This window comes from Arvicola amphibius, chromosome 1 (assembly GCF_903992535.2).
Source record: "Arvicola amphibius chromosome 1, mArvAmp1.2, whole genome shotgun sequence".
In the NCBI taxonomy this organism is placed as follows: domain Eukaryota; kingdom Metazoa; phylum Chordata; class Mammalia; order Rodentia; family Cricetidae; genus Arvicola; species Arvicola amphibius.
In genome coordinates this window covers 231,932-257,074 of record NC_052047.1, presented here as the reverse complement: position 1 = coordinate 257,074, position 25,143 = coordinate 231,932, and the positions used below count along the sequence as shown (strand labels likewise).

At 49.5% G+C, this 25,143-nt stretch overlaps 2 protein-coding genes across 6 annotated transcripts in view; one reads left to right on the top strand and one right to left on the bottom strand.

Moving 5' to 3' along the window:
- Nucleotides 1–221: 221 nt before the first annotated feature.
- Nucleotides 222–13,977, bottom strand: Dgkq (diacylglycerol kinase theta). 2 transcript variants are annotated; one of them, XM_038339816.1, is made up of 23 exons: nt 13,604–13,977; nt 11,221–11,300; nt 9,504–9,603; nt 9,130–9,215; nt 8,929–9,054; nt 8,510–8,663; nt 8,359–8,433; nt 8,177–8,277; nt 7,801–8,030; nt 7,629–7,719; nt 7,445–7,499; nt 7,210–7,271; nt 6,791–6,941; nt 6,328–6,366; nt 5,464–5,579; nt 3,806–3,957; nt 3,448–3,596; nt 3,159–3,337; nt 2,796–2,896; nt 2,559–2,705; nt 2,348–2,459; nt 2,111–2,263; nt 222–1,851 (listed from the first exon to the last, which is right to left on the bottom strand). In XM_038339816.1, the coding sequence occupies exons 1-23, from the start codon at nt 13,854–13,856 to the stop codon at nt 1,753–1,755; spliced, it is 2,811 nt and encodes a 936-aa protein (XP_038195744.1). In that variant the 5' UTR covers nt 13,857–13,977; the 3' UTR covers nt 222–1,752. The 2 variants fall into 2 exon arrangements, with proteins under 2 accessions (XP_038195744.1, XP_041911475.1); XM_042055541.1 differs by lacking the exon at nt 13,604–13,977 and having other exon boundaries at nt 9,130–9,169; nt 11,221–11,262.
- The window catches only part of Idua (alpha-L-iduronidase), a 32,618-nt gene continuing 21,020 nt past the window's right edge, over nt 13,546–25,143 (top strand). For 3 of the 4 annotated variants that reach the window (XM_038339897.1, XM_038339906.1, XM_038339879.2), the window contains exon 1: nt 13,546–13,668. The gene's annotated coding sequence lies outside the window, so the exon portion shown is untranslated. Of the gene's footprint in view, nt 14,873–25,143 lie in introns of all 4 variants that reach the window. The other variant, XM_038339890.2, reaches the window with a different exon arrangement.

Below are 25,143 nucleotides of genomic sequence, written 5' to 3'. Positions count from 1 at the left end.
GCCAAGATCAGAGGGCCATCCCTTTTACCTGCTATGTCCTGCATATGGCCACACAAGCCATCCTTATGCTCAGAACCTTCAGGCAGTTGAGTCTGGGCTAAGTCAGGCTGAGAAGTTGCTGTCTGGCTTACGTCCTCACAAGTGCAGAGCTTCCCTGGTGGGACAGACAGTTTCTCTGCCCATTCCCATACCAGTTGTTAGACAAAGACAGAGGCAGCAGCTACAGGACAGCAAAGCCCACAATGTATTTGGCCCAGATATAAGTTAGATCACATTCAGGTAGTGATAAATTACACACAGAGACAGGACATACTCCACAAAGTGACAATCTCACCTAATACAGAGGACATGCTACACTGACCTTAATTTACAAACAATTCCTATAGATTGAAATAAAAGTGAAAAACTACATCACAATTTCTTTCGAACGTGGAAAATGATGTAAACATGAGGAACATCTATACTGAGAACACAAATGGCTATCTGATGCACTTGTATGCACTTTTGGCAAAAGCAGGTGAGGGTATGGCACAGTGGGCCTATGAAGCTGCCAGCCAGGTATATCCCCTGGTCCATACCATAGCCACTTCTGAGAGTGGCACAAGCCCAGGATCTAGACCTATTTACTTGTCTGTGGGGGTAAGCATCACAGGCTACTTCCCACATAGGTCCTTCCCCATCTAGGGCTGGGGCTGGCCCACTGACATCTTTGGCCCCCATCTCCCCCATCCTTTTACTTTTGGGGAGGGGTTTTAATTCTACAGCCCCGTCCTTGAGCGTGATATTCTCTTGCTTTAGTTCCCACGAAATGAATTACAGACATACACCACCAGGCTTGGCTAGACAGCTCCTTCTGGGGCATACGCCTCTGGGGTCTGAGGTTGACAACTGAATTCTGGCCATCAGAGCCACCTTGGTTTGTAGGAGCCAGAGTAGCAGCTCTGCATCTACAAGGAAGGGCTGCAGGCTGGCAAACAGCATGTATATAAAGTGCTATAAGTTGAGTCTAAGGGAGCTTTAGCACTCCACAACAACAGGTGTTATTTACACATTCCTCAACCAGGTTCCACCTGGCCCTGTTCTGATCCCTTCTTGGCACTAGGTGCTCACTTGAGGGCCGAGGAGGGACACTCAGACCCTGGCGCACACTCCAGCTGTGACACATGGGTGACACCTGAACTTGACTAGCCTCCCCTCCCTAGGTATAGCTTTTCAGCTCAGGGCCACCAGCTGGATGAGACCTTGCAACTGGAGATGAGCCCAGAGGACTTGAGGATACCACACCCACCCAATGGGGGCAGGAGGGACAAGCAGCATTCTGTATCTGCTAGGCCAGGGCCTAACAGGGCTAGCTGCTTTGAAAGAACACAAAAATAAGATCAGAGTGCCCACCTGGATGGCCTGCACCCAGAAGGCCCGCACCCAGAAGTGTTGGGCTCAACGGGCTGTAAGAGAGGCTTTAAAGGAAGAAGTGTGACTAACAGGACCAGTCGTGTGCAGAAGACAGACTAGCCAGAGCCTCATGACCATGTCATATAGACCAGTACTGTGGCAGTGGCCAATACCTACCCACTCCTAGGTTTGCACATGACATTGGATAAGGATGAGGTATGGTAACATCCCAAGACCCATGAAGATGGTATGGTCAGTGGTATAGCTAAGTCCATCTGTTGGCCAGCCAATGTGTGACTTGGAACAGAACCAAAGACGGGAAAGGCTGGGTAGTTGAGACCCTTCATCTTGGCTCCTCTATTAAGGATTGCTCTCAGGAGCAGGCAAGGTGTCCACTCGGGTTTCCCTGATGTTGCCAGCCTTCCTGGGCTTCTGCTTGGCCTTCCTCAGCATGTGGACCTGTTCCAAGGCAGGGATGGAGGGTCAGAGGGCCAGAGTGACATTACAAGTGATAGCCCTGGGACCTCTGGGCCAGTGAATACTTCTTGGCTCCATTCCACAAAAGGGGCAATGACTGCTTTCTCCAGGGCCTCATGACACCTGGAGTCTGAGAAGGCCAAAGCTTAGACCCACCTGGCCTTAGCTACTGTACCGCATAAGGCTACAGTGGTCCTAACCCTGACCCATCTTACCTCTGCTCTCAGCCTTGCCAACATACCTTAGGAGCAGTAGCGGAGATGATCATGTGCCCTGGGGCCTGAACCCAGGGCTCACCATCCACTTGTACTGGAGTAGCCTTTAGGAGTGTAACACGGAAGTAGGAGCCCTGGGCAATGCGGATTCCAGAGCGCAGCCCACCCTGGACTTGGCCCTGGGCAAGACAAAAGCTGAGCTAGCTAGTGGGGCCCAAGGGGTACCACAGGGTCTGCCCACCAGCCTGCCAGTGAGTGCTCACCATGTGCACGACACCTGTTACACCCACCACCTCCAACAGACCGTCGTCTATGCGTGGCTTCTCAAACCTTGAGTCGTTGTCAGAGCCCCAGAGGTCAGCCCCTGAGCCCCAGCTGCCCCCAAAAGATGAAAATACAAAGTTAAGCATGGACCAGACACAGACCTAGTACCTGGCCCAAACTGAAGAGTCTCTGAGAGCCCAGCCCCAGCACCTGGGGATGTTGATAAAGATGAGACCCTCAATGCTGGGTAGCTCCACCTCCTGCTGTTCCACCTGCAGCCGGATCTCCTTGTGTAGACTTCGAGAGTGGCTGATCTTCTGCAGCCCGACCCGCACGTATACACCCTTGTTGTGGAACCTGCCACGGGAGGCAGACATCCTGCATTACCAGGTAAAAGCTGCTGGCTGCTGTGAGTGACCTGGTCCCCCTGTCCTGCCCTATTAGTACCTGCTTGTGAATTTGCCAGGCTCCTCCTCACGTGCCTGATGGAAATCTAGGCTGAGCTCCGCATCGATACCAATGCCACAGTAGTTACTCATCTGAACAATCTGGAGACAGGGCATAATAACCAGGATGCTGGCCAGCCACTCCCAAGTGTCCAAAATTGTGACAGCCATCCCTAACTGTTGTCACCAATTCCCTTTCCTAATAACTTCTGCTTAAATGCCACGACATCCCCCAGAGGAGGCAAAACCCCACAACCCCACAGGCTTGAGTCAGCAAGCTCTTGCTCTGCCTCAGGAGGAAAGATGAACATCATCAGCAAAGGGGGAGTCAAATGTAAGATCCTAGCAGGTGCAACACTGGTACCTTGGGTGGCTCCGTGTCTACCACACTGTTCTCTGTACTATCAGTCTCATGAGCATCCAGCAGGATTGTCCAGCGATCCATGAGCACAGCATCAGCCTCATCCACAGACACCAGCACAGAGAATGGGTCCTCACCACTATAGCCTGCCCCCCAACGGAGGACCCGGCCAAGGTCATTCCCTAGGAAACAGGAAAGGCAGCATAATCCACATACCACCGTAAATCTCTAGCAAAACCCATAGTAGGGGCAGCCCTGAAATCCCATCTTTCAAGTTGATGGCTAAGCCCACCTGTACCCAGGGGCAGGATGGCCACAGATGGCTCTGGGCAGGCCAGATGGCGCCTTGTCTCCTCCAGGGCAGCGAGCACCCAGCCCACGGTGCCATCTCCACCACACACCAGTACCCGAAAACAGGGCACCTGAGAGAAAAGGTGGAACCTGTGTGGGAGACAGTGTTCTGCCACTACCTCCTGGCTGCCCAGGCCAGGACCTGGCCACTCATCTTGTCCTGGGCAGCCCTTTCCTTTTCAGATGTCCATCTCTGGCCACACAGGATTTAATGAGTCCAGCAGTGCCATCTGGAGTTCCTACTAGCTAGAGACAGGTGGGGGTTGCTCTTTCCACAAGCCAGAAAACTCCAGACTCACCCAGGAAGAGGGCCCCCGTTGGTCAGCTCAAAGACCTGGTGTGGATTCAGTAGCTTCCGGAAACTGTAGAGCAGCTCTCGGCCTTTGAGGCCCCCGCTCTTTGGGTTCACAAACACTAGGAGGGGGCAGCAGTCAGGAGGCAGCTTCGTGTGCTGAGAAGTGAGGGACTGAATTATGTTGCGGTCAAGGTCCCATAAAGGAATTGCTAAACAATGTCCAGCCTCAGATTCCAAGTGTACTAAGCCATAGCCAGACCTTCCTGAGGCTAAGCAGACCACATACTTATCTCCAACTCAGATGATCTTTTCCCTTGAGAGCACCACCATGGCTGCTTGGAGCTCTAAGCATAAATGCCAGGGACAAACTATGACATATGTCAAGGGACCATTCCTACCCTGCTGGCCATGAAGCTACAGGCCCATGTTGGAAATCCATAGATCCTGGAGTGAGGCCTGGCTCTTGCAAAGCTACCAACATAGCCTTTGGAAGTCAACAGCTTCCAGATCCCATTTGCCACATGGCAGCCAAAGGACTCAATTTACAGGGGTAACCACACATCTCTTGTTGGTCATGGGGACAAAATCATTTTTCCCATACATAATGCCAAGAGATAGTCCCTAGACACAGTAGGCTGGTTCAGATCCCTACACTGGTGTTGGATAACAGGAGACATACAAGCCAGGTACAGACACAGGATGGACAAGGACACAATGAGATGTGCCTGCACTCGACTCTTACTTGCTGCAGGGCAGGCAGCTGACAGGAAACAAACTGAGTATGGCTTCAAGCTTAACTGCCACAGAGCTAGTTAGGACAGTGCCTAGGGAAACATACAGGGGACCCTATATCCTTGGGCATTGATAACAGCTACTTCCAGGGCAGAACCAGTAGGCAGGGGCAGGAGGGACTTGTAGGCACCGCCTGAGCTCATACCACTTGAATTCTGTTCCTCTTAAACTTGAGTCTGAAGTAAGGATCAGAATTCAGGATACAAGCAGGCCATGGACACCTGCAGGTACTTTGTGGGGCACATGGATAAATCCTTCTGGCACTCCTCATATGCAATTCCTCTGCCCTCTGTTGCCCTCTGAGTTTATCTCTTCCCAGCCATTGACAGCTCATAAGAGTGGTATCTGAAGACGGGAAGCTCCACCCATTGGCCGGGAAAAAAAAAAAAAAACAAAACCCTAGGCACAGGGCCACCTGGGTTGGGGCCAGCATCAAACTCTAAAGGACTGGGCTTGGCAGGATGTAGGCACATGGTCACAACACAACCTGGCCTTAAGTGGGGATGGAGCTGTGTCCTGATTATGTTTATAGTGTTCCGCCTGCATGTATGCTTGCACACCCAGAAGAGAGCACCAGATCTCATGTGGTTGCTGGGAACTAAACTCGGGACCTCTGGAAGAGCAGCCAGTGATCTTAACCTCTGAGCCGTTTCTCCAGTCTACCAGCTTTGGTCCTAAGCATTATGTCTCACTTGTTCAGAAACCGTGGATGAGCATTGACTCTCTGACCTCTGACCCTCCAATGTAAATTGGCCAACCTTGTCCCTTTTTGGCTGTTATAAGGTAAGCCAAAGTAGCACATACCAGCCACCTGGCAATGAGGACATGGTCTTGGGTCATTAAGCTGGTCTCAGAGTCCTAAGCACTTACCAGCACGTCTGGAAGCACTAGTGCAGTCAGGGGCCGGCCATGCACTGCTGTGTCCCTGGCCAGCATGTACAGCCGCTCAGCCTCCGCGAAGCAGGTGACATCCAGAATTACTGCACCTGCCACAGGTGGGTCAATGCTCAGGGTGGGTGTCCCATGCATCCCATTCACAAGGTACTCAGTGAGGAGTCCTGTGTATCCTGCCCCCGGGTGCCCAGGGAAGAGTGTATTGTGTATCCTACCCAAATGGTACTCAGGGCAGAGTCTGTCTTATGAAATCCACCCCCGAGATGTCACACCCACAGAATCTCTCCTGTGTATCATGCCAACCAGGCACCTAGGCAGAGCCTCAGCTACCAGTCTCAGCCTAAGCTCTGACCACAGCCGGCTCATGTCAGCTGACTATAGGTCACATCCACAGCAAGGGGCCACCCTTCCAGGAAAGTACGCCACAGAGGGCAGACTGAATTTAGAATCCAGCAGTGGGTAGAGTGGTTCATCTCCCTGACCAACCATACTCATGCCCAAATCTAGTACCATGAGCACTGCATGGTCTCTGAGTGCCCTGGGGTCACCTACCAAGAAGGATGGCAGTGCATCTGAAACCTTCCTTTCCCAGTGAAATATGACGGCCCATAAAGGTGACAGATTTGGGGAAACAGCTAATCTCAGCCACATTGTAACAAGAGCAACAGAGGTAAACCAGAAAAAAAAAAAAAAACCCAAGGGATGATTTTAGACATGTGCATCTAGAGAAGGGAGTAAAAATAACCCAAGGGATGATTTTAGACATGAGCATCTAGAGAAGGGAGTAAAGGCCAGGCTCTTCTACCCCACTCCAAGAACATCCACCAGACATCAGCTCACCTTGTGAGGAGTAGACGTGACTCACAGACACCACAGCAGCTGCATAGACAGTTTGCAGTCAGAGTGGCATATTGAGACTTGAACCTGACCTCCCAATCTAGGGCCAGCCCCCTTCTAAGGACATCTATATACAGAGCATAGCCCACCCAAGCAGCCTTGACCCATCCTTTGGGGTCAGCCCCCTGGGAATTACCCATACCCTATTCCCAAACAAAGTCCTTGACTCCTGAATGTACAGGGACCCCCCCTCCCGCCAATAGGAAGCATAGACTAAATAAGAAACAAGAGGGGGGGAAACCAGAAGCCTCTCCATAGGAGCCATATTGACTGGTCTGGGTTGGGAACTGAGCAAGGGCTTCAGATGGTGCATGAGGAGGCAAAAGAACTTATGTTTAGCACCATAGCCCTACTGCCCAGTCAGGACCCTCTCCCAGCCAGAGCCCTGAATAGCCCAAGGTCACACCTTTGGTGGCCATGGCCTCATGCAGCAGGTTGCTGTAATCCTGGGGGGACAAGCCAGGTGGCAGGCCACCCACGAACAGGGAGACATGTGGGGTCATGGCCCTGCTCTCGGCCACGTAGAACCGCGTCTGGCTCACCTGGCGCACAGATGTCTGTAGGAAGAACAGGAATGGGGAAGGCTGGGCAGCAGTGCCCACAACACTTCTCCATCTCCCCCCCCTTAGCTCTTGAGACTCAAGGCCTCTGAGCTCGAAATCGGTTACATGTTATAGAGTGTACTGCCAGCCAGGGATATCAGCTGGTGACTGGGGAGGACATGGTGTCTGAGAAGAAATGCCCCTCTGCAAGTGGCAGGTGGGGGGACAACCTCAGTGGCATTCTTCTGGCAGTCCCCTGGAAGTATCGTCTATACCCACTGACCTGTCGGATGTCCCAGAGTCGGTCTAGCAGAGATTCCTCATCCATCAGCACTGTCCTTTGGACTGTAGCATAGAGGGATATGGCGTGTTAGCAGTGGGTTCTTCCCTTTGAAGTCTCCGGGGCAGGTGGGGATGCAAGCGAATCTAGGTGGTCTAGCCCTAATGTCCTGGTGCCTCCCAGAGCACCCGGCCCAAGCCTATTACATAAAAGGATCTGAAAAATGCAGCTCACTTACCTTGTCTACTACTCATGAGCACCTCAATCAGCTGGAATTTCTCCTGATCCTCAACCTATGCAGTATGGTCCAAACATCAGGCCTAGACCAGAACTCCCATAACCACAGGACATGCAGAGGAATAGTAGCCTGGCCCATTGGGCAGGTGACCCCAAAGTTGGGTGGGAATGGTCAGTGAACATACCTGCCGTCCAAGCAGTGGGAGAACCTCCTGAACCACAGACCGTGCTGTACTCTGTGAGTTCACACGGATCGACACGTAGGCCACACCCACCCTGTGGGGGACAGGCTCAAAGTTTGGGCTTTGGATCCTCCCGCTAACACTCCCTCATCAGATCCTGTGCTTTGAGTCTTACTTGAGCCAGGCAGGGTAGATCTTCAGGATCTCCTGGGCACGAGGCAGAGACCTGATGACCCAAGCCTCAGGCATGGAATCCCGGGGCCCAGGGCCTTTGCTAGCCTCTTCCTCAGTGGTCCCAGCCTTCTCCAGGGCCTGGGCATTGCTGGAGAGTGTGGTTAGGGGCAGTGCCTGCAGCTGGAAGTCCCTAGGGTCCTCGTTGATATAGAAGGCCCGAAGTGCAGCCTCCTGTAGAGGGCAGAAGGAACAGGTGAAGGAGACAGGTATGGAGAAGCCAACTGAGAAGGGGGCCAGGTAAGCAGGGGGGCCCCAGGTATGGCAGTGTGGGATCGGGTTAGTGTGTACCATACTTCTGTGCGTAGGCCCGCTCTTACCATCACCTCCTCATTCTGAGCCAGGCGGGAAACTGTAACCAGGCGAAACTGATTTCTCCTCACGGAGTCGTTGCCATCAAAGATCTTCAGGGTCTGTTTGGCTAGGCCAGAGGGGAGCAGCTGAGAATCTTGGGGGCATGGCACTAGGTGGAACAGAGTGACTGCTAAGTGGGGGTACTTACTGGATTCTGTAGCTGTCGGCATCTCTCTGCCCACACCCATGGCAGCGCTTCCATCCAGGCCATCATCCCCATCACCTGCAGGACGGACAAAACCCTGTACTCAGTACCTGGCCCAGCCAGGGTACAGCCCAGTCCCACTTCTCTGCCTCACCAAGCTCCAGGGTCATGGCCTCAGGGATACGGAAGCAGTGCATCTTGCTGAAGTTTCGGGACAACAGGCGCACACATGAGGGAGGCAGTACCATGGAGCGCAGACGCCCAAACGTACACTCAGGAGTGAGTGCTGCGGAGCACACTGAGTGGGCCTGCCAAGACAAAGGTATAAGTCTGGCATCCTGGGCAGGAAGCGGGCCAATTCCACATCCACCCGGCTACACACCCATCTAGATGGTGCACAAAACTAGAGGGGCTACTCCATAAGCCAGAGAACAGTAGGATGTAGACAACTTAAAGAAAGGAGCTTCCCCCTCCCTCCTCATGCACCCTGTCACGGAGCCCACCCCTACCTGATGGTTTCAGGTCTCTCTTGTCCCACACCCAGGGCCCCATTCACCCCATTCCCGTGCCCACCTGCATACCACACCACTCGCAGCGTACACCAGCCAGCACATCTGAGGAACCACAAGTCTTCCTACAGACCTCACATCGTGCACCAGAAGGCAGGTTCCCCTCCCGCCAGTGGTGGTGATATGTGTCCTGGGGATGGGGGGGCAGTCAGAAGCTCAGCCAGCCTAACCCCTACCAAACCTACCCCAGTACTTGTACACTCACATAATCCTGCTGTCCATCCTGGTGGCACTGACGACAGTCGCTGCAGGCGAAGGGCACACAGTCGGGGTGAACGTGCAGCTCACACACTGGGGGGCGGGCAAGGTTAGGGGCCTCTTGCCATACCCTTGCCCTCCTCACTGACCTCATGGGCCGGCTCCAACCCCACCCCTTGCCATCCTGAATCAGCTTCTTTTAGACTTATTGCTTCTTGCCTGGTAGGCTCCTACTGTTGGAGTCCCCCAAATTAGCCTGAACCTCCTACCCATGCACTTAACAAACCACGTATAGAAGAGGGCTGAGCTACCCAGGGCAGCAGAGACCAAGCCCCTTGAGCAGTGAGCTCAGTTCCAAGGGGACCACAAGCCCAATGGTACCTTCACAGCGGAGCGCAGGTACCTCCAGGCTCTTGCGGCAGACCACACAGAACTTGCGCTTGTAGAGCCCAAGGGAGCCAAAGCAGTGGGCTACAGGGACCTATAGGGGCAGAGCAATCCTCAGATTTGGGCCTGCCTGGTCCTACTGCCTTATCCCTAGTAGCCCTGTGAACTAGCCCAGCATCACCTGCTGGTAACTGCTTGAACAGAGGGGATCATCTCTCTTCCTTCTTCACCTTCACAGATCTATAGCTCAGGTCCTGCTTGAGAGTACCTACCTCAATTCAGCTGTACTACCGTGAGATCTGGACTGGAACAGGTAAACAGAGAAAGGGCCCAGTAACTTTACATCTGTAGTACTGTAAGCACATGTAATGGAAGTCCACCTGACATCCATTCCTCACTCCACAGGCCAGCAAGACTGTCAACTCCCAGACACCTGTCTTGTTAGATTCAGGAGCTTCCAACAAACCCCAGATCTGCCCTGTTGGAGGCAGTTACAGTGACTGTAAACATGTGATAGTAAATCGCTTTCCCATGAATGCAGATTGGAAGGGTCAGGTCTTGTCTTGACTGGTTCTTAGCCCAAGACTTAAAGAACACTTAAAGACTTAGCAGAACAGAAAAACTACACTACACACTAGAAGGATAGTATGTATGTCAGGGACGGAAGATGATTTTTATTTTCTTTTTAAATAGCTATATCCTCTGAAAATATCTATAATCATACTAGTATTTATTTTAATTCTCAAGTAAAAATAAGAAAACATTGAGATCATTTTAAGTAGCTATGGCCTCAACATGTTCACGAGGGCACCACTCTGGCAAGCACAGCACCCTGAGACAACAGCAGCCAGCATCTCTGGATTTTTGTACTCACACCTAGTAATTAAGTATCCACCAAGTAGCAATGTTAAGGGAAAGCTGACAGTGTTAGCCACAGTTGTCAGCTTCAACTTCGCTTGTGTCCTCTCTCCCACCACTGGGAGGCAGGACCCACCTGCTAGAGCAGACAAGGGCAAGCTCAGGGCAGCAGAGGTGCCAGTGAAGTGGCCTTGTGCATGAGGCTGATGGGAAGTGAGGCGGTCATGCTCTCCTGCTTGAACGATGTCTAGCTATGCTGCTGTCACTACTACCGTCACTCACAGAAAGGAAGTCTCTGTGCCCTGTTGGGAGCCTTACTGCCCTCTCCAGGGCTCTGCAGAGGAAGGTCAACAGCCAGAACAAACTCCAAGGCTCTGAGGCTTTTTACATAAGCCTTTTATGTTACACCCTCTGAGGGTTTATCTACATTTGTAAAAAATATACAGAGATCCCCTGTTGTCTTTGCCAATTTTCCAATGTTAACATCTTGCAAAACTGGTTATTGTCACAGCCAGAGCACCAAGAGTGCATAAGCAAAGTACCCAGCCTCCTGGACCCTTCATTTGGTCCAGCCACATCCACTTCCTCACCTTGAACCTCTGATCTGTGTTCCTCTGGCTTCCTCATTCAGAGTGTTCCATAGACAAGTATGTGCCCTTTGACACTGACTTTTCTCAGTTCCCTAGAGATCCACTCAGGGTGCTCAGCTCATCAATGGCTCCTTCCTTCTGACTGTGAGCAGGACTCTGCCCTTTGCTTCATAACTATGATGTGGCTAAACTTACAATTCAAAGGACAGCTATGGGTCAGCACTTAACCCCAGGAAAGCCATGTGCGCTGCCCCCACACTCACCCGCACTAGACTTGGAGCAATGCTTGTGCACGGGGTCTTCACCTGCTTCAGGCACTTCTCGTGGGACATGAAGTTGCATACTGCAGGGAGGAGAGCTGTGTGAGTCAGCCCACCTTGCTAAGCAGCCCCACTTGTGCTCAGGAGGTGAGAGGTCCTAAGACGCAGCCTCTGTCAGCATACCAGGCCATAGCAGGTCTAAGAGCCCATCACAAAGAGGCCACTCAGCCAGTATGGTACCCTAGCCCTGTGCCACTTAGTGGCAGGGCTGTTATTCCTGTGACCTCTGTCATTATGGAACAGGCAGTAACACCATCCTCAAGAGCACAAGGGCCAGATGCTACAGTGGGACCATGGTGGGTGGGTGATGAGTGTGCCCTGCTGTCTTGGGAGTGGCCCATGCCCCTCACACTCAGAACTCCCATGTCTCTGAGGCCAATAGAAGAGCAGAGAGATGAGTTTCCAAAGGAAGAGTGCACATAAACAGCTGTGGGAGGGGCACAGGGCTTACAAAACACACGGGGGGGGGGGGGGGGGGGGGGGGGGGGGCAACTTGTCTCCAGGCCTCAGCAGTGAAACAGAGGTGGAGATGAGATATACAAGGGCGGTTGTAAGCCTGTTTAACATTTCCAAAGCCAGGGCGGTTGTAAGCCTGTTTAACATTTCCAAAGCCAGGGCAGGACCAGAGAGCGAGGGTCTGGCCTGGTCTCCACAGATGGAATACTAAGGAGGAGGTTGTAGGAACAAAAGGGCATGACCACCAAGACAGCCTAAGGGGCCAGAGCCTATCCAGCGGGCCCCAGATTATGCTTCCCTTCTGCTGAGACCCCAGATACCTTCATCCTAGGAGGGGACAAACACTGGAAGGAGACTAGGGCTTGTGAGAAAAGCAGACGAGAAAGGAGTGACCCAGCAGGAGTCTGCCCCAGGCACCCCATTTACTCTTGGAAGGTCTTGCCAGTTGCCTCCTTTGTAGGCCGAGGCAGTGCCTGCTGTGTGCAGAACACCTTACATGCTCCTCACACTGTTGTGAGGACATCTGCTGGAGTCCCAGCCCATTTCCCCACAATGCTGCCTAGAAGGGGCTCTGCACCCTTGTCTGAGGACCAAACTCTAGGGCCGTTATACCCCGGGATTTTGCTTGGGTTTCCTGACTCAGGGGTCATGTCTATAAGGGGTACCTGGAGTCCACCTTTAGACTTCAAGTCCTACTCTCATTACCTATCCGTTCTACAGAGACCCTAGGTCTAGCCTCTGACCTGCAGGCCTACTTCCACTTAACCACATTAGACTTAGACTGGAAGCTTTGCTTTCTGTGGCTTTCAGCCATAAAGTGAGTCAGAGAACCACCCTTCTACCTGAAACCCTGCCTATGCTACCCTTGTAGGTCCTGGAGTATAGCTTCAAACTTGCAGCTAAGTCAGTGTACAAATCACAGCCTTCATCTTAGAGGGACTCTTATGTTACAAACGGGCAAAATAGGGCAGTATAATATGTCTGATATGACAGAAAAACCAGGTGACCACTCCAATATCACTGGTAGCCCAGAGGTGCCATGACAACTAGACATCCCCACTAGCAGTGATCCCCTCTAGCCTCAGTGATCCTTCCCAGAGCGCAAGCCTGTCTCTCTGAGCAGGACAGATGCTCCTTAACTGGTTCCACCTTCAGTCCCTGGTCAGGACACTCTGTCAAAGGCTCAGTTGCCCCTCACAGCCTTGAGCTGTGGGTCTCAGGGCCTGCCTCCTCACAGGAGGAAGGACACGAAGAGGGCCAGCCACAGAATTACAGAGGTGCCATCCTCTGCCCTGCCCAGCCGGCTTGGCAGCTGGGTGGGAACTGTGTTTGGACATGCCACATCTGTAAAAAAGGCTGGGCCTGGCTCTCCAAGCAGTTGAGCCCAAGCAAAGCAGCACTTAGTCCCTCTGTGCATCAGCCTGCACTTGGGACAAGAATGACCAGGACCTATGTATGGTTCAGGCCAGCTCTGCTTGTCTACTCCTAGTGTACCAGTTGCTCAGGATGCCAGACACGGATTGCTTAAGGTCTCAGTCCTGCCTTCATATCGCTATGCCCAGGCCCAGCAACTGACTCAACACACACCTTGCCTCTTGCAGCCCCGTTGGATGCCAGCCACAGCATTGCACTATGGCGACTCTGTCTCCACCTTCCACTAGGAATTCCTGAGATCCCAGACCAAGAGGAGTCAGACCCGGGACACCCCTCCTTCCTACTCCTAAAAGCAGGCGTCACCTCCAAAGGGACATCCTATTCAAACAAGAGACTGTATCTAAGGTCACTACCAAGAGGGACAGGGCTCAAAGGTCAGGGCAGTGTCTCCGGGAGGAGGCTGGGAGCGGCCTCAGCACGCAGAGTGGACTCTCACCATCGCACAGGAAGCCGGCTAGCCCCCAGATGAAGTCCGAGCAGAGATGGCAAAAGGTGGGCTTGGTGAGTGTCACCTTGCGGAAGCTGTGGCCGGGCGCTGCAGGGCTAATAGCTCTGCCGGTCCGCTCTGGCCCTGACCCCGGGCGTGCGCGGCCTGAGATGCCCAGTACAGGGCTGCCGGCAGGGCTGCCGAGACGAGGGGAACCGCTGCCCGGCCAAGTCCGGGCCCCAGGCTCGGCTGCCGCCTCCATCCGCAACCCGACCACCCCAGCTCCAGCTGCGCGCTAAAGCCAGATCGGCGGTCTAGAGGGCCCTCGGCAGTGCCCGCTCCCAGCTTCCGACTGCGCTACCTAACGCGCAGGCTCGCGTGGGAGGGGCCCGAACGGAGAGACTGGCCAGGGCCTCCAGAGGGGCGGTGCCACCCTGCTGAAGGCGGGACCTTTGCACTAGGAGGAGGGACGAGGTGGCCCACAAGGATTCGATATGTCCTTCAGCTCCAAATGAGCTAAACAAGGAATGGGCAAGATTTCCCACACAGGGTCTCAGGATACTGGATGTAAGGCGTTTGCTTGTACAAGCAGGAGAGAATCTATGGGAACATTCATAGCTAGCTGGAAACTTCAGTGGGGCTTCCACAAGCTCCCTTATCCCATGGTCATTGAGGATCTGCGTGCAAGGGAAGGGCATCCACAGTAACCACAGCTTTGTGCTGTCTACATAATGCCTGTGAGTTTACTCCTACAATCGCTCTGCCCCCATCGTCAGCGGTCCTCAAGGGCCTTGCTTCTGTAGGCCTCTCCTGGTTTGGAGTTGGGGAGACCCTACTGGCATCGATGGTCCAAGAACTCCTGGCCTCTAGCCCGGTTCCCAGTGACCACAGTGGGGACCTGCAGGATCAGTGCATTAGGGAAAGGAAACCGCAATAAGAATACTATCAGCACAGGTTAACAACGCCTGGATAGAGCCACTGAGGAAGAAAAGCCTGAAGATAAGCCAGAAACTCTTGAGATCAAAATAAGGAAGCCTGGCTTGAAGAGCTTTGCTTGCCCAAGAGAAAATATAATCCAAGAATGGCCAAATGGCAGAGGGAAGACCCCGGGAAACTGGGAGAGCCTTGATCCTCTATTGCTTCAGGACCACTCCCCACTCTGGGCAGGCCCAGGATACTGGGGATGCAGCGTGCTTTCCTGAAGCTGTGTCTGGGGCATACAGACCCCAGTAGATTAGGCCAGGAGTAGTCACTGGCCGATGGAGAAGCTAGGACCAGGTAAGAGCGTTCAGGAAATGTATACAGGAAGGGGACAACTAGTGCAGATGAGTGATTGAGCAATCAAGGAAAAGACAAAGGTGGTGGTGGCGCTCGCCTTTAACCCCAGCACTCAGAGGTAGGTGGATATCTGTCAGTTCGAGGCCAGCCTGGTGTTGACAGTCCTCTCGTTGTTTAGCTGGTGAGTTCCATGAATCTTTTTTTTATACTAGTGCAAATTGAATTGTGCAATAAGTGCTGGTGGCTCAGGTTCATAACCAGATTTTTACTTTTTGTTTGTTTGTTTGTTTGAAACAGGGTTTCTCTGTACTGCTCTGGCTGTTCTGGAACTCACTCTGTAGACTAGGCTGACCTTGAACTCAGAGATTTGTATGCCCCTGCCTTCTGAGTGCTAGGATTAAAGGCGTGCGCCACTACCACCCTGCTCAGATTTTTACTTTTATGAATAACATTTCTTGAACATTCCATTCTTGTACGTGTGTGGCCCATGCCCAGATACTCATATGGCTGGAGTTACACAAGAGGTAGCAGGGCACATTTCAGTCACTTTAGAAAATAATACTTGTTATGCCCAAACAAAGGAGACTGAGCCCCATATGTAAAAGCAAAGAGCCTTTATTTTAGTCAAGTTTGCAAACTCAGTCTCTCCACACGTCCAAAGTATCAGAAAAACCAGAAAGCCCCGAGCTCAATTAGAATTGGGTTTAGTACAGGTGAGGGTGAGGGGTCTCTGAGGTTCAGGACTCCTGATTGGCTGACATTTGTCTAGGGGTGTTGTCTGGCAGGTGATCCTATCTACAGCGGTTGGGGTGGCATTTCCTTGATGGGTGGGGGTCAGGTTATCTCTGCTTGTGGTTCTTTCCTGCTACCAGGTATTGCTTCAGGGTAAACTACTGAGACTCAGGCCTCTTATTTAAATTTATCGATGGCCAGAGTTCCAGGTGATAATGGTTGGAAGTAAAGAACTTCCTTTGGGTGACCTGCCCAGACTTAGGTTATCGTGGCTGGCCCCTACAAAACTAAACTGCCAGGCATTGTGGTGCAGGCCTTTAATCCCAGAGGCAGATGGGGGGGGGGGGGGGAGGAGTTCAAGGTCAGCCTGGTCTAATGACGTAGAGCTACACAATGAGACACTGTCTCAAAAGATAAAAATACTAAACTGGTTCTACCAGTTGTGTGGAAGACTCTCTAGGCTGCAAACTCTACTGACTGTGGACCCTCAAATTTGTATTCCTTGGTCTCTGGTCATATTGTAGGGGTATCTCTGATGTCAGAGGACCTTTACCCATCTTATTTGCTTGCCATTTCTGTCTATGCTATGAAGCCTTCACACATCTAACCATCTTCTGCTGGGCCTTTTGTTCTCACTGGCAGGGATCTCAGGAACTCAGGTACTTGTTATCTATCTGCATTAGTTCTGGTCCTAAAGAATCTCCTGGATTGACCACTGCAGACCCTGAAAGGAATGCTGTATCACTGCCCTCAGGGGATAGAAAGGTTCTGCTAGCTGGGGCACTTAATTGACACATGACCTTTTATCCTACGTGGCTCTGCTTACAGATACCTTGTTTAATAGTAACACATAGCAATTCATGACGTTCTTCTGTGGACTGGAAGTGCTATCACTTGAAAGAAGCTTCTCTAATATATCTTTCTCTGTAAGAACACCACAACCAAGGGAACAGGACTCAGCACTCAACTCTGCACTAAGACCACTTCTGTGACTAACAGAAGCAGGAAAGTGTGGTGAAGCACATGAACAGGGAGTAGGAATCTGCATGTCAGGAGCCCAGACTAGTATGTCCCCAATGACATAAAAGCACAATAATATTGATTTGGATAACACAAACACATTTAGGGAATTTGCAGATTCAGGATCTGTGGACATAGTCCTTCAGGCCACACCTCCCTTATAGCAGGGCAGTCCTTCATAGTCTTGAGGGCAAGAAGGCCTTCACTGTCACCAGTATGGGTGGCTCATGATGTTTCTGCCTCCATCCATGTCTGAGTGATCACACTTCCTTTTCTCCTGAGGACCCATGGGTCATCCTGCAAGTCATGTCATGCTCCGTTTGTAGGAGAATGTGGTTAACCACACACAAACAGAATGGTAGGCACACCAGACATTCAGTGACCTAGCACTGTTAAACAACAGTTCCCACAAGGAAGATGGCCAGGCCAGCACCATGGAACTCATCCACTTGAGCAGCCTAAAATGAATGCTCCTCCATGAAAAATTGGTGTGGGAAGTCCTTCTGTTTATGCGTTGCTTGTATTGGTTAATGAATAAAGAAACTGCCTTGGCCTATTGATAGGGCAGAACTTAGGAAGTGGGGAAAACTAAATGGCGTGCTGGGAGGAAGGAAGCAGAGTCAGGGAGACGCTAGGGATCCTCAGCCTGAGATAGACGTGTTGGAACTTTGCTGGTAGGCCAAGACCTCGTGGTGATACACAGATTAATAGAAATGGGTTAAATTAAGATGTAAGAGTTAGCCACTAAGAAGTTAGAGTTAATGGGCCAAGCAGTGATTTAATCAATACAATTTCTGTGTGGTTATTTCGGCTTTGGGAGGCTGGGATAAACAAGCAACCCTTCCTGCAATATTTACTCAGAATTAGAGACTGTGTTTTGAATGAAAATGGCCCCATAGACGCATAGGGAGTGGCACTATTTAGAGGTATGGCCCTGTTAGAGTAGGTGTGGCTATGTTGGAGGGAGTGTGTCACTGGGGGTGGGCTTTGAGGTTTCAGAAGCTCAAGAGAGGCCCAGTGACTCACTTGCTCTTCCTGCTGCCTGCAGACCCAGATGTAGAACTCTTAGCTACCTCTGCAGCAGCATGTCTGCCTGTGTGCTGCCTTGCTTTCCACAATGACAATAATGGACTAAACCTCTGAACTGTAAGTCACCCCTGATTAAATGTTTTCTTTTGTAAGAGTTGCCATGGAGAATCTCTGAGTTCAAGGTCAGCTAGGTCTACAGAGTGAGTTCCAGAACAGCTAGGGATAGAGAGAAACACACACACACACACACACACACACACACACACACACACACACCGTTTCACCTCCCCCCCAAAAAAGGAGTTGCCATGGTATCTCATTACATCTATAAAACCCTAAGTCAGAGACAAAATCACAAAAATAAAGTATTTTAAAAAGAGATTAAAAGCACAAACATCACAAAAGCTATAAATAGGATTTTTATTCTTTATTGGTTAGTAAATTGATAGTTTTTAAAAATTTAATTCAATTTCACGTGTATGACTGTTTTGTCTGCATGTATGTCTGGGCATCATGTGTGTGCCTGGTGGCCATAGATGCCAGAGATCTCCCTGAAACTGGAGTTATAGAAGGTTATGAGCTGCTATGGAGTACTGGGAAATGAAACCCAGTCTTTTGTAAGAGCAGCAGGTTTTCTTAACCACGGAGCCATCTCTCCAGTGTCCATGTTGCTACTTTTAAATTATCTCTTCTAACAATTCTGAAATCTCATTTTCCCAAGGAGAAGATAACTTAGCCCTTCTATGGCTGAGTGAACCCTAAAAGTTCAATTCAACAGAACTTGGTCTGCTGTCACCTCATTAGTGATAGAAGTGTCTTGTGAAGAATGCTGGAGAGGGGGCTGGAGAGATGGCTTGGGGCATTTGTTGTTCTTGCAGAGGTCCCTGGTTCTAGTCCTGGCATGTACATGTCAGCTCACAAACATCCCTAACTCCAGTTCCAGGGAAACCAGTGTCTTCTGACCTCCTCAGGCAGCAGGCACAGACATATAGTGTGAGCGAACACTCATACAGATAAAATAAATCTTTTTGCTTTTAAGACAGGTTCTCTCTACATATTCCTGTAAGCCAGGATGGCCCTGGATTCACAGGGTTCCACCAGCTTCTGCCTCCTGAGGGCTGGTATTAAAGGCATGCTCCACTGCATCTGGCAAAATAAATCTTTTATTTAAAAAACAAAACAAAACAGAAGGAAGAAAATCTGCTGCTAAGGAGCTGGAGAGTTTGATTCAGTAGTTAAGAACACTGGTGGCTCTCTCAGAGGACCTGGGTTCAATTCTCAGCACCCACATGGTGGCTTGCAACCAACTGTAACCCCAGCTCCACGGAATCAAACACCTTCTTCTGGTCTCTGAAGGCACTAGGCACATGCACGATGCACATACATACATGCAAGCAAGTAGAAGGGCTGCTGTTGAAGTTGGGATAACACTGCCCAGTGTTGACACAAAAACCAGAATTGTCTTCTTAAAAGAAACAAAAGTTTATGCTGGCCGGGTGGTGGTGGCACACGCCTTTAATCCCAGCACTCGGGAGGCAGAGGCAGGCGGATCTCTGTGAGTTCGAGACCAGCCTGGTCTACAAGAGCTAGTTCCAGGACAGGCTCCAAAGCCACAGAGAAACCCTGTCTCGAAAAACCAAAAAAAAAAAAAAAAAAAAAAAAAAAAAAAAAAAGTTTATGCTGGAGCCATTTTGAGTGACCTTGGTCCAGAGACACAGATTTAAGTTACCCCAAATTCCACATTCCAACATGGAAGCAATTTCATGGAGTTATATAGTTTTATAGAACAAGGTAAGCCATAAATCAAGGAAACTTGATAATATATTGGTGGGTACATCAGAGAGGAGGTTTAAAAACACGGGGGCAGTTTTCTATAGGCTTCAGATGTTATACAATGACATTCTTAGCTTGTGGGTTTGTGGAAACTAATGGTCTGATAAATTAATAGATTTAAAAAGCTTTCATCTATCACAGGATGGCTATCCATGGGTTAAACCTAGCCCAGGATAAGTTAATTCGCCTCTGGACCTGCGACATCCAACTCTTCACCTCACTGCAGCCTTCATCAGTCCATCAGCCTTAGTAGACAGAGAGTCTTTCCAGAAATTCTTGTTCACACTAGTTTTTCATTTATAAGCTGGAAGGTTTGGAAATTGGCTGCTTCTGAGGTAACCAGTGTGAAAGCCCTCTGATGCACATTATGGGAGCCTTGAGTGCTAGGACCCTGCACTGCTTTGTCTATCGGCATTTTCTGTGGAACCAATAAGACCCTGAACCAAGCAGCCATAGCTTTCTGGAAGTTGTTTTCTACTCCAGAATGCTCAGCCCTCACTCTGTTAAGAAAAGAAGTGACTAGCTGAGGGGGGGGGGTGTTGGCACACGCCCTTAATCCCAGCACTCGGGAGGCAGAGGCAGGCGGATCTTTGTGAGTTCGAGGCCAGCCTGGTCTATAAGAACTAGTTCCAGGATAGGCTCCAAAGCTACAGAGAAACCCTGTCTCGAAAAAACAAATAACAAACAAACAAACAAACAAAAAACAAAAAAACAACAAAAAAAGAAGTGACTAAAAGAATGTAATCTCTGCAATCTCTGCTAAACTTCAACTGATACCTCTAAAACTTTTGGTCAAGCCCCAAAGTGCTTACTTCCCCAGCCACAGACCAACCAGAGAGAAGTTGGAGATGACACAGACCGTGCACTTTATTGAGTCTTACAAGATGTTAATATGCAAACACCTTTTAGGACATTGAAAGGGACTACCTTCACTTCTTAGTGAGTGATGTCATTGTGGACTGTGGTTTTTCTAGGGATCCTTTGTCCCTCTTTGCTAGTCCTTTTGCAGACTTTATCTAGGATGATGACCCTCAACAGCTCAGAGTGCTAAGAAGCTAGCATTTTTGCCTCCCTCCCCTGCCACCCCAACTTCTGGCCATTGGCCCAGCATCAACTTTCAAATCCAGGCAGGTTCTAGTCAGGTGACCTGCACCCAATCGGCAGCTTTCTGGAAAGATGCACAGCCTACACTTCCTTTGGGAAGAGGCCTGATATGCCAAGCAGGCCCTGGAAACACCAGTTTTGACTGGAACAGAAGCAGGGGAATGTGGCCTGCACCTTTATTGGGGTTCCCAAGAAATAAGTGTGTGAGGTATGAGCTATTGGATATTCTAGGATAATCTCACATCTCACACTACTGGGGCTCTATGGCAGGCTCTGTTGTCCACCTTCTTAGGTTCTAGAACAAGGATGCCCACTTGGTGTGAGTCTGGACACTCAAGTGTTTAGTCTTCATACCAAAGGTATTCCATTTGCTCTCTGGAATTAGCCAACTTGGGGCATTGTACGGATATATCTAGGATCAGAGCCCCAAATGTCACATCTAGAACACAGAAAGTAAGAAAATATAGTTAATACTAGCAAGATACACAAAAAGTGAGGTTAGTCATCTAAAGGAATAAGCTAAACTTTTGAGGAAAAAAATCAAGATTTTGTATAACAGAAAATGATCAGGGAAGGTGATGATATAGGATAGAGTCCACTGGAGAGGACCAGCAAGGCAGACAGGCTCCTTACCTTTTCTTCCTCTGCTCAGCTAGCGGCCAGGCTAAGACCCCCAGACTGGTGACAAAAAGTGAGCTGAGCTGAGTAGAAAGAAAAGATAAGAAACACATTTGTGTGTTCCAGTGGGTTATTGTGGCCTGGTGCTGTAGTTCTCGCTCTCAGGGCTCCATATCCAATCTCTCTCACATATTAAGAACAGCAAAGTGAACCCCACCCACGGCTGCTGCATATTCTTCCAGACACTGGTCCATGCTCCTGTTGGTGTCATTTTAACAATGCTCAGGACCGGCTGCCTCATCCTTGGGTGGACACCCAGCTCTCTGCGCCTCCCTTTGAATCCCATTTGTGATCACGATCACACCTCAGGGAAAAGCCTTTCCAGCTTTCCAGGAGCAGGTGCAGCATTTTATATGAGCCATGCTCCTTCAGGCACCAAGTCCTGTGCCTTGTAATTGTCTGTGGGCTCTGCCAGGAACATATTCCTTGTTTACAAATTGTTTTCCTGATGGGGAAACTATCAACTGATAGTTTCAACCAATCACATCTAGTTAGGGTGTGGCCACCTAGAGCCCAAGTAGAAAAACCTGGGGATGCAGGTGCATGCTCTCTCTTTGCGGTGCCCGCAGACCTATCAGATTTTGGAACTCCCATTCTTATAGTGTAAGTTTCCCCTCTTTAACCATTAAAGTATTCCTGTTACTCTTGAGCTAGCCTGGTTACTTATCATACCGACCTAATCTGCGACATTTTCCCATGGGCATTTTTGTTGGGGTCCTTGAGGCCCTCCACTGTGACTGCTTTGGGCACCTCTCCTCTCATCTGCAAGCCAAGTCAAGCTCCTCCTGGTTTTCACAGTTGTCTCCTCACCCCTGTGAAAGAACCACTAGAATGGCACGGGCCCAAGCCGCTTGCAAGGCTTTCTTACAGAGAGGCCCTTACAGACCTTGAACCTATCCCTCTTCTGCTGCCACGGACAGGCTTCTTTAAGACAAGGCAGAGCCAAACCAGACCCTCTGGTATGTTTATCTTCAGAAGTAGATAGTTTTCCATGTCCAATTCCCTGCCAAAAGTTAGTGTTCTGCCTCAGATCTCAGACTATCTGGTGGGACCCTTAGTATTCACGGCAATGGAAGCTGATGAATTGCTGGCAGCCCTCTGAACAAAATCTGGGGTGCTCAGAGAGGAACTGATAATATTCATCTCCTAGCCAGGATGGACCTACACCTAGTCACTCTCTAGGTAGCCTCTTAGCACACAATACCCTCAAATGACACATGGCCCCACCCTCACATGTAGGATACACTGCTGGGCTGGAAAACTCTGGAAATCTGCCCGTTAGTACTCAAATACAAATCAAAAGTACATACATGTCATTAGGCCACAATACCAGGCCTTGCTGAAATATCTTACCTATTCTTTCAGGATGTCACTCCTATGCCTGCTGAGCCCACATGCCTGGATTAAGAGCCTTGGTTTAGTTTTTGGGCACTCTTATGAGGCTACCTTAGCCCCATCTCTGTGTCACATCTCCTGCTGCCTCCCTGTGTAAGCACACTGTCGCATCTGGGATCCACTGGATAATCTAGGATAATCTCACATCTCAAGATCTTAATGCAATTATGCCTGCAAATACCCTTCACTGAAAGAAACACCCTTCACTGCATGCAATAAAGACTGCATGTTCTGGAACTATGACAGTGGAGTTCTAACACTGACACCTACCTCTAGTGTCTGTGCTGCTTTTACCACAGTGTAATTCTCCAGACCCATTTGTCCTAATGCCCCCATAAGACACTCCTACCACCGCGACTTTCACAATTTATTAGATTTACTCCTACTTTTCATTTTTCTGGTTCCTCTGCATTTGACAAGGGATCATTATCTTTCTGCTTGAAGAACAACATGTAATATTTCCCTAATAAAAAATAGGCAGCAACAATTGTTCCCACAATTTCTCTAAAATGTTTTGATTCAACCTTTGTTTTTCAAAGTATCTATCTGTGTGTCTATGTACAACATATAGATATGTTTCTCACTATGTTGTTCAGGCTGGCTTCAAACTCTTAGGCTCAAGCAATCCTTCTGTGTCAACTTCCTGAGTGTCTGAGAATTAAAAGAATTATCACGGCACCCAAATTGATTTTTTTTTTTGTTGAATTTAGAATTTTAAGTAACCAGTTACTTATGGTAGTTAATCTTTTTTGTTAATGTGACACAAACTAGGGTCTTCTGGGAAAATGGAGCCTCTATTGAAAAAAAAAGCCTTTATCAAATTGGCCTGTAGGCAAGTCTGTGGGGGCATTTTCCTGATTAATGACTAATGTGGGTGGGTCCAGTCTACTGTGGGTGGTGCACCTCTTGCCAGGTGGCCATGGAGATCAAGCCAATAAGCAGCTTTTCACCACAGCCTGTTTTAGTTCCCGCCTTGAGTTTCAGCCCTGACTTCTTTCAATGATGAACTGTTATTGGGAAGCATAAACAAAATAAACCCGTTCTGCCCAAGTTGCTTTTGGTCAGCATGTTTTATCACAGTAAAGAAACCAAACTAAGATGCTTACTTTCAGGACTTAGAAGGCTTGTTTTCAGTCTTCAGGTCCAGCCCTTCTACTGAAGAGTCAGTGTTCATTTTATTGTTTGTGCTTTGAAAGCAGTAGGCCATTTCCATTTGGATGCTTCCAGGATCACTTTGTTGCTTCATTTTGTCTTTTTCTGCTTGGTCTTTACCGTTCCCCTTAATTTTTTTTTCAGTGCTGGGAATCTGCATATGGCTTTGCATGTACTAGGCAAGAACTGTACCATTGAACTACAGTCCCAGTTCTTGACTTTTTGAGACAGGGTCTTGTTATGTAGCCTAGGCTGCCTTGAAATGTGATTCTCCTGCTTCAGGCTCCTGAATGCTGAGATTGCAAATATGTACCACCACGCGAGACTCTTTATAGTGCTTTAAATTTTTTGAGATTTATTTTTATTTCATGTTGCATGGGTGCTTTGCCTGCATGTATGTCTGTGTACCATATGTGTGCAATACCTATGGAGGCAAGAAGACAGTGTTGGATCCCCTGGAGCTGGAGTTGTGGATAGTTGTGAGCCACTGTGTGGGTGCTGGGAATTGAACCTAGGTGTTGGCGAATTTTTCTGTCCTGCCATCCAGCAATACGTCACAACATGGAGACGTATTGCTAATTATGAAAACTTGGCTTGTATTGTTTCTAACTAGATCTTCTTATAACTTAAATTAACCCATTTATATAATTTACTTTCTGCCTCATGGTTTTATTAGCTCATCTCCGTATTGCCCATCCTTCTTACTCTGCATGTGGCTGGCAACTCAGTCCTTCTTTCCAGCATCCTCTGTGCCCCAAAAATCCTGCCTAGCTATTGGCCATTCAGGTTTTTACTAAACTAATCTGAGTGACACGTCTTCACAATGTACAAAATGATTATTCCATAGCACCCAGGTCCTCTGGAAGAGAAGTCAGTGCTCTTAACTGATAAGATATCTCTCTGGTTCATATGATGACTTACTTTTAATCTGATAGTTTGATTGTCTCTCTGTGTGCACACAAATGTGTGTTCATGGAGATAAGAGATCAACATTGGGTTTCTTCATTTGTTCTCCATCTTTGTGTTCTTTAACACTTTTTTTATTTGTGTACATGTGTGTAGGAGCACTTGAACACTACAGCATACAGGTGGACGCCATAGGACAACTTGCAGGCATCAGATCTTTCTTTCTACCATGTAGATTCCAGAGACTTTGCTTGTATCATCAGGTTTGGCAACAAGAGTTCATATCTGCTATGTTATGTCACCAGCTCCGTCTCAAATGCGGAGTTCTCAAATTCTGCTAGACTAGCTAGCTAGGAAGTGTCAGGGGTCCTCTTGTCTCCTCCTCCCCAGTGTTGGGATTACTAGCATGTGCCACCACACCC

Excerpts from the sequence above, each read along its gene's own strand:
- Dgkq (XM_038339816.1), bottom strand. The coding sequence starts at position 13,856 with ATGGAGGCGGCAGCCGAGCCTGGGGCCCGGACTTGGCCGGGCAGCGGT. Across the intron at positions 8,664-8,928 it reads GCGAGTGGTGTGGTATGCAG|GCCCACTCAGTGTGCTCCGC; the intron begins GTGGGCACGGGA and ends TTGTCTTGGCAG. Across the intron at positions 3,958-5,463 it reads TAGTGCTTCCAGACGTGCTG|CACACGAAGCTGCCTCCTGA; the intron begins GTAAGTGCTTAG and ends CTCACTTCTCAG.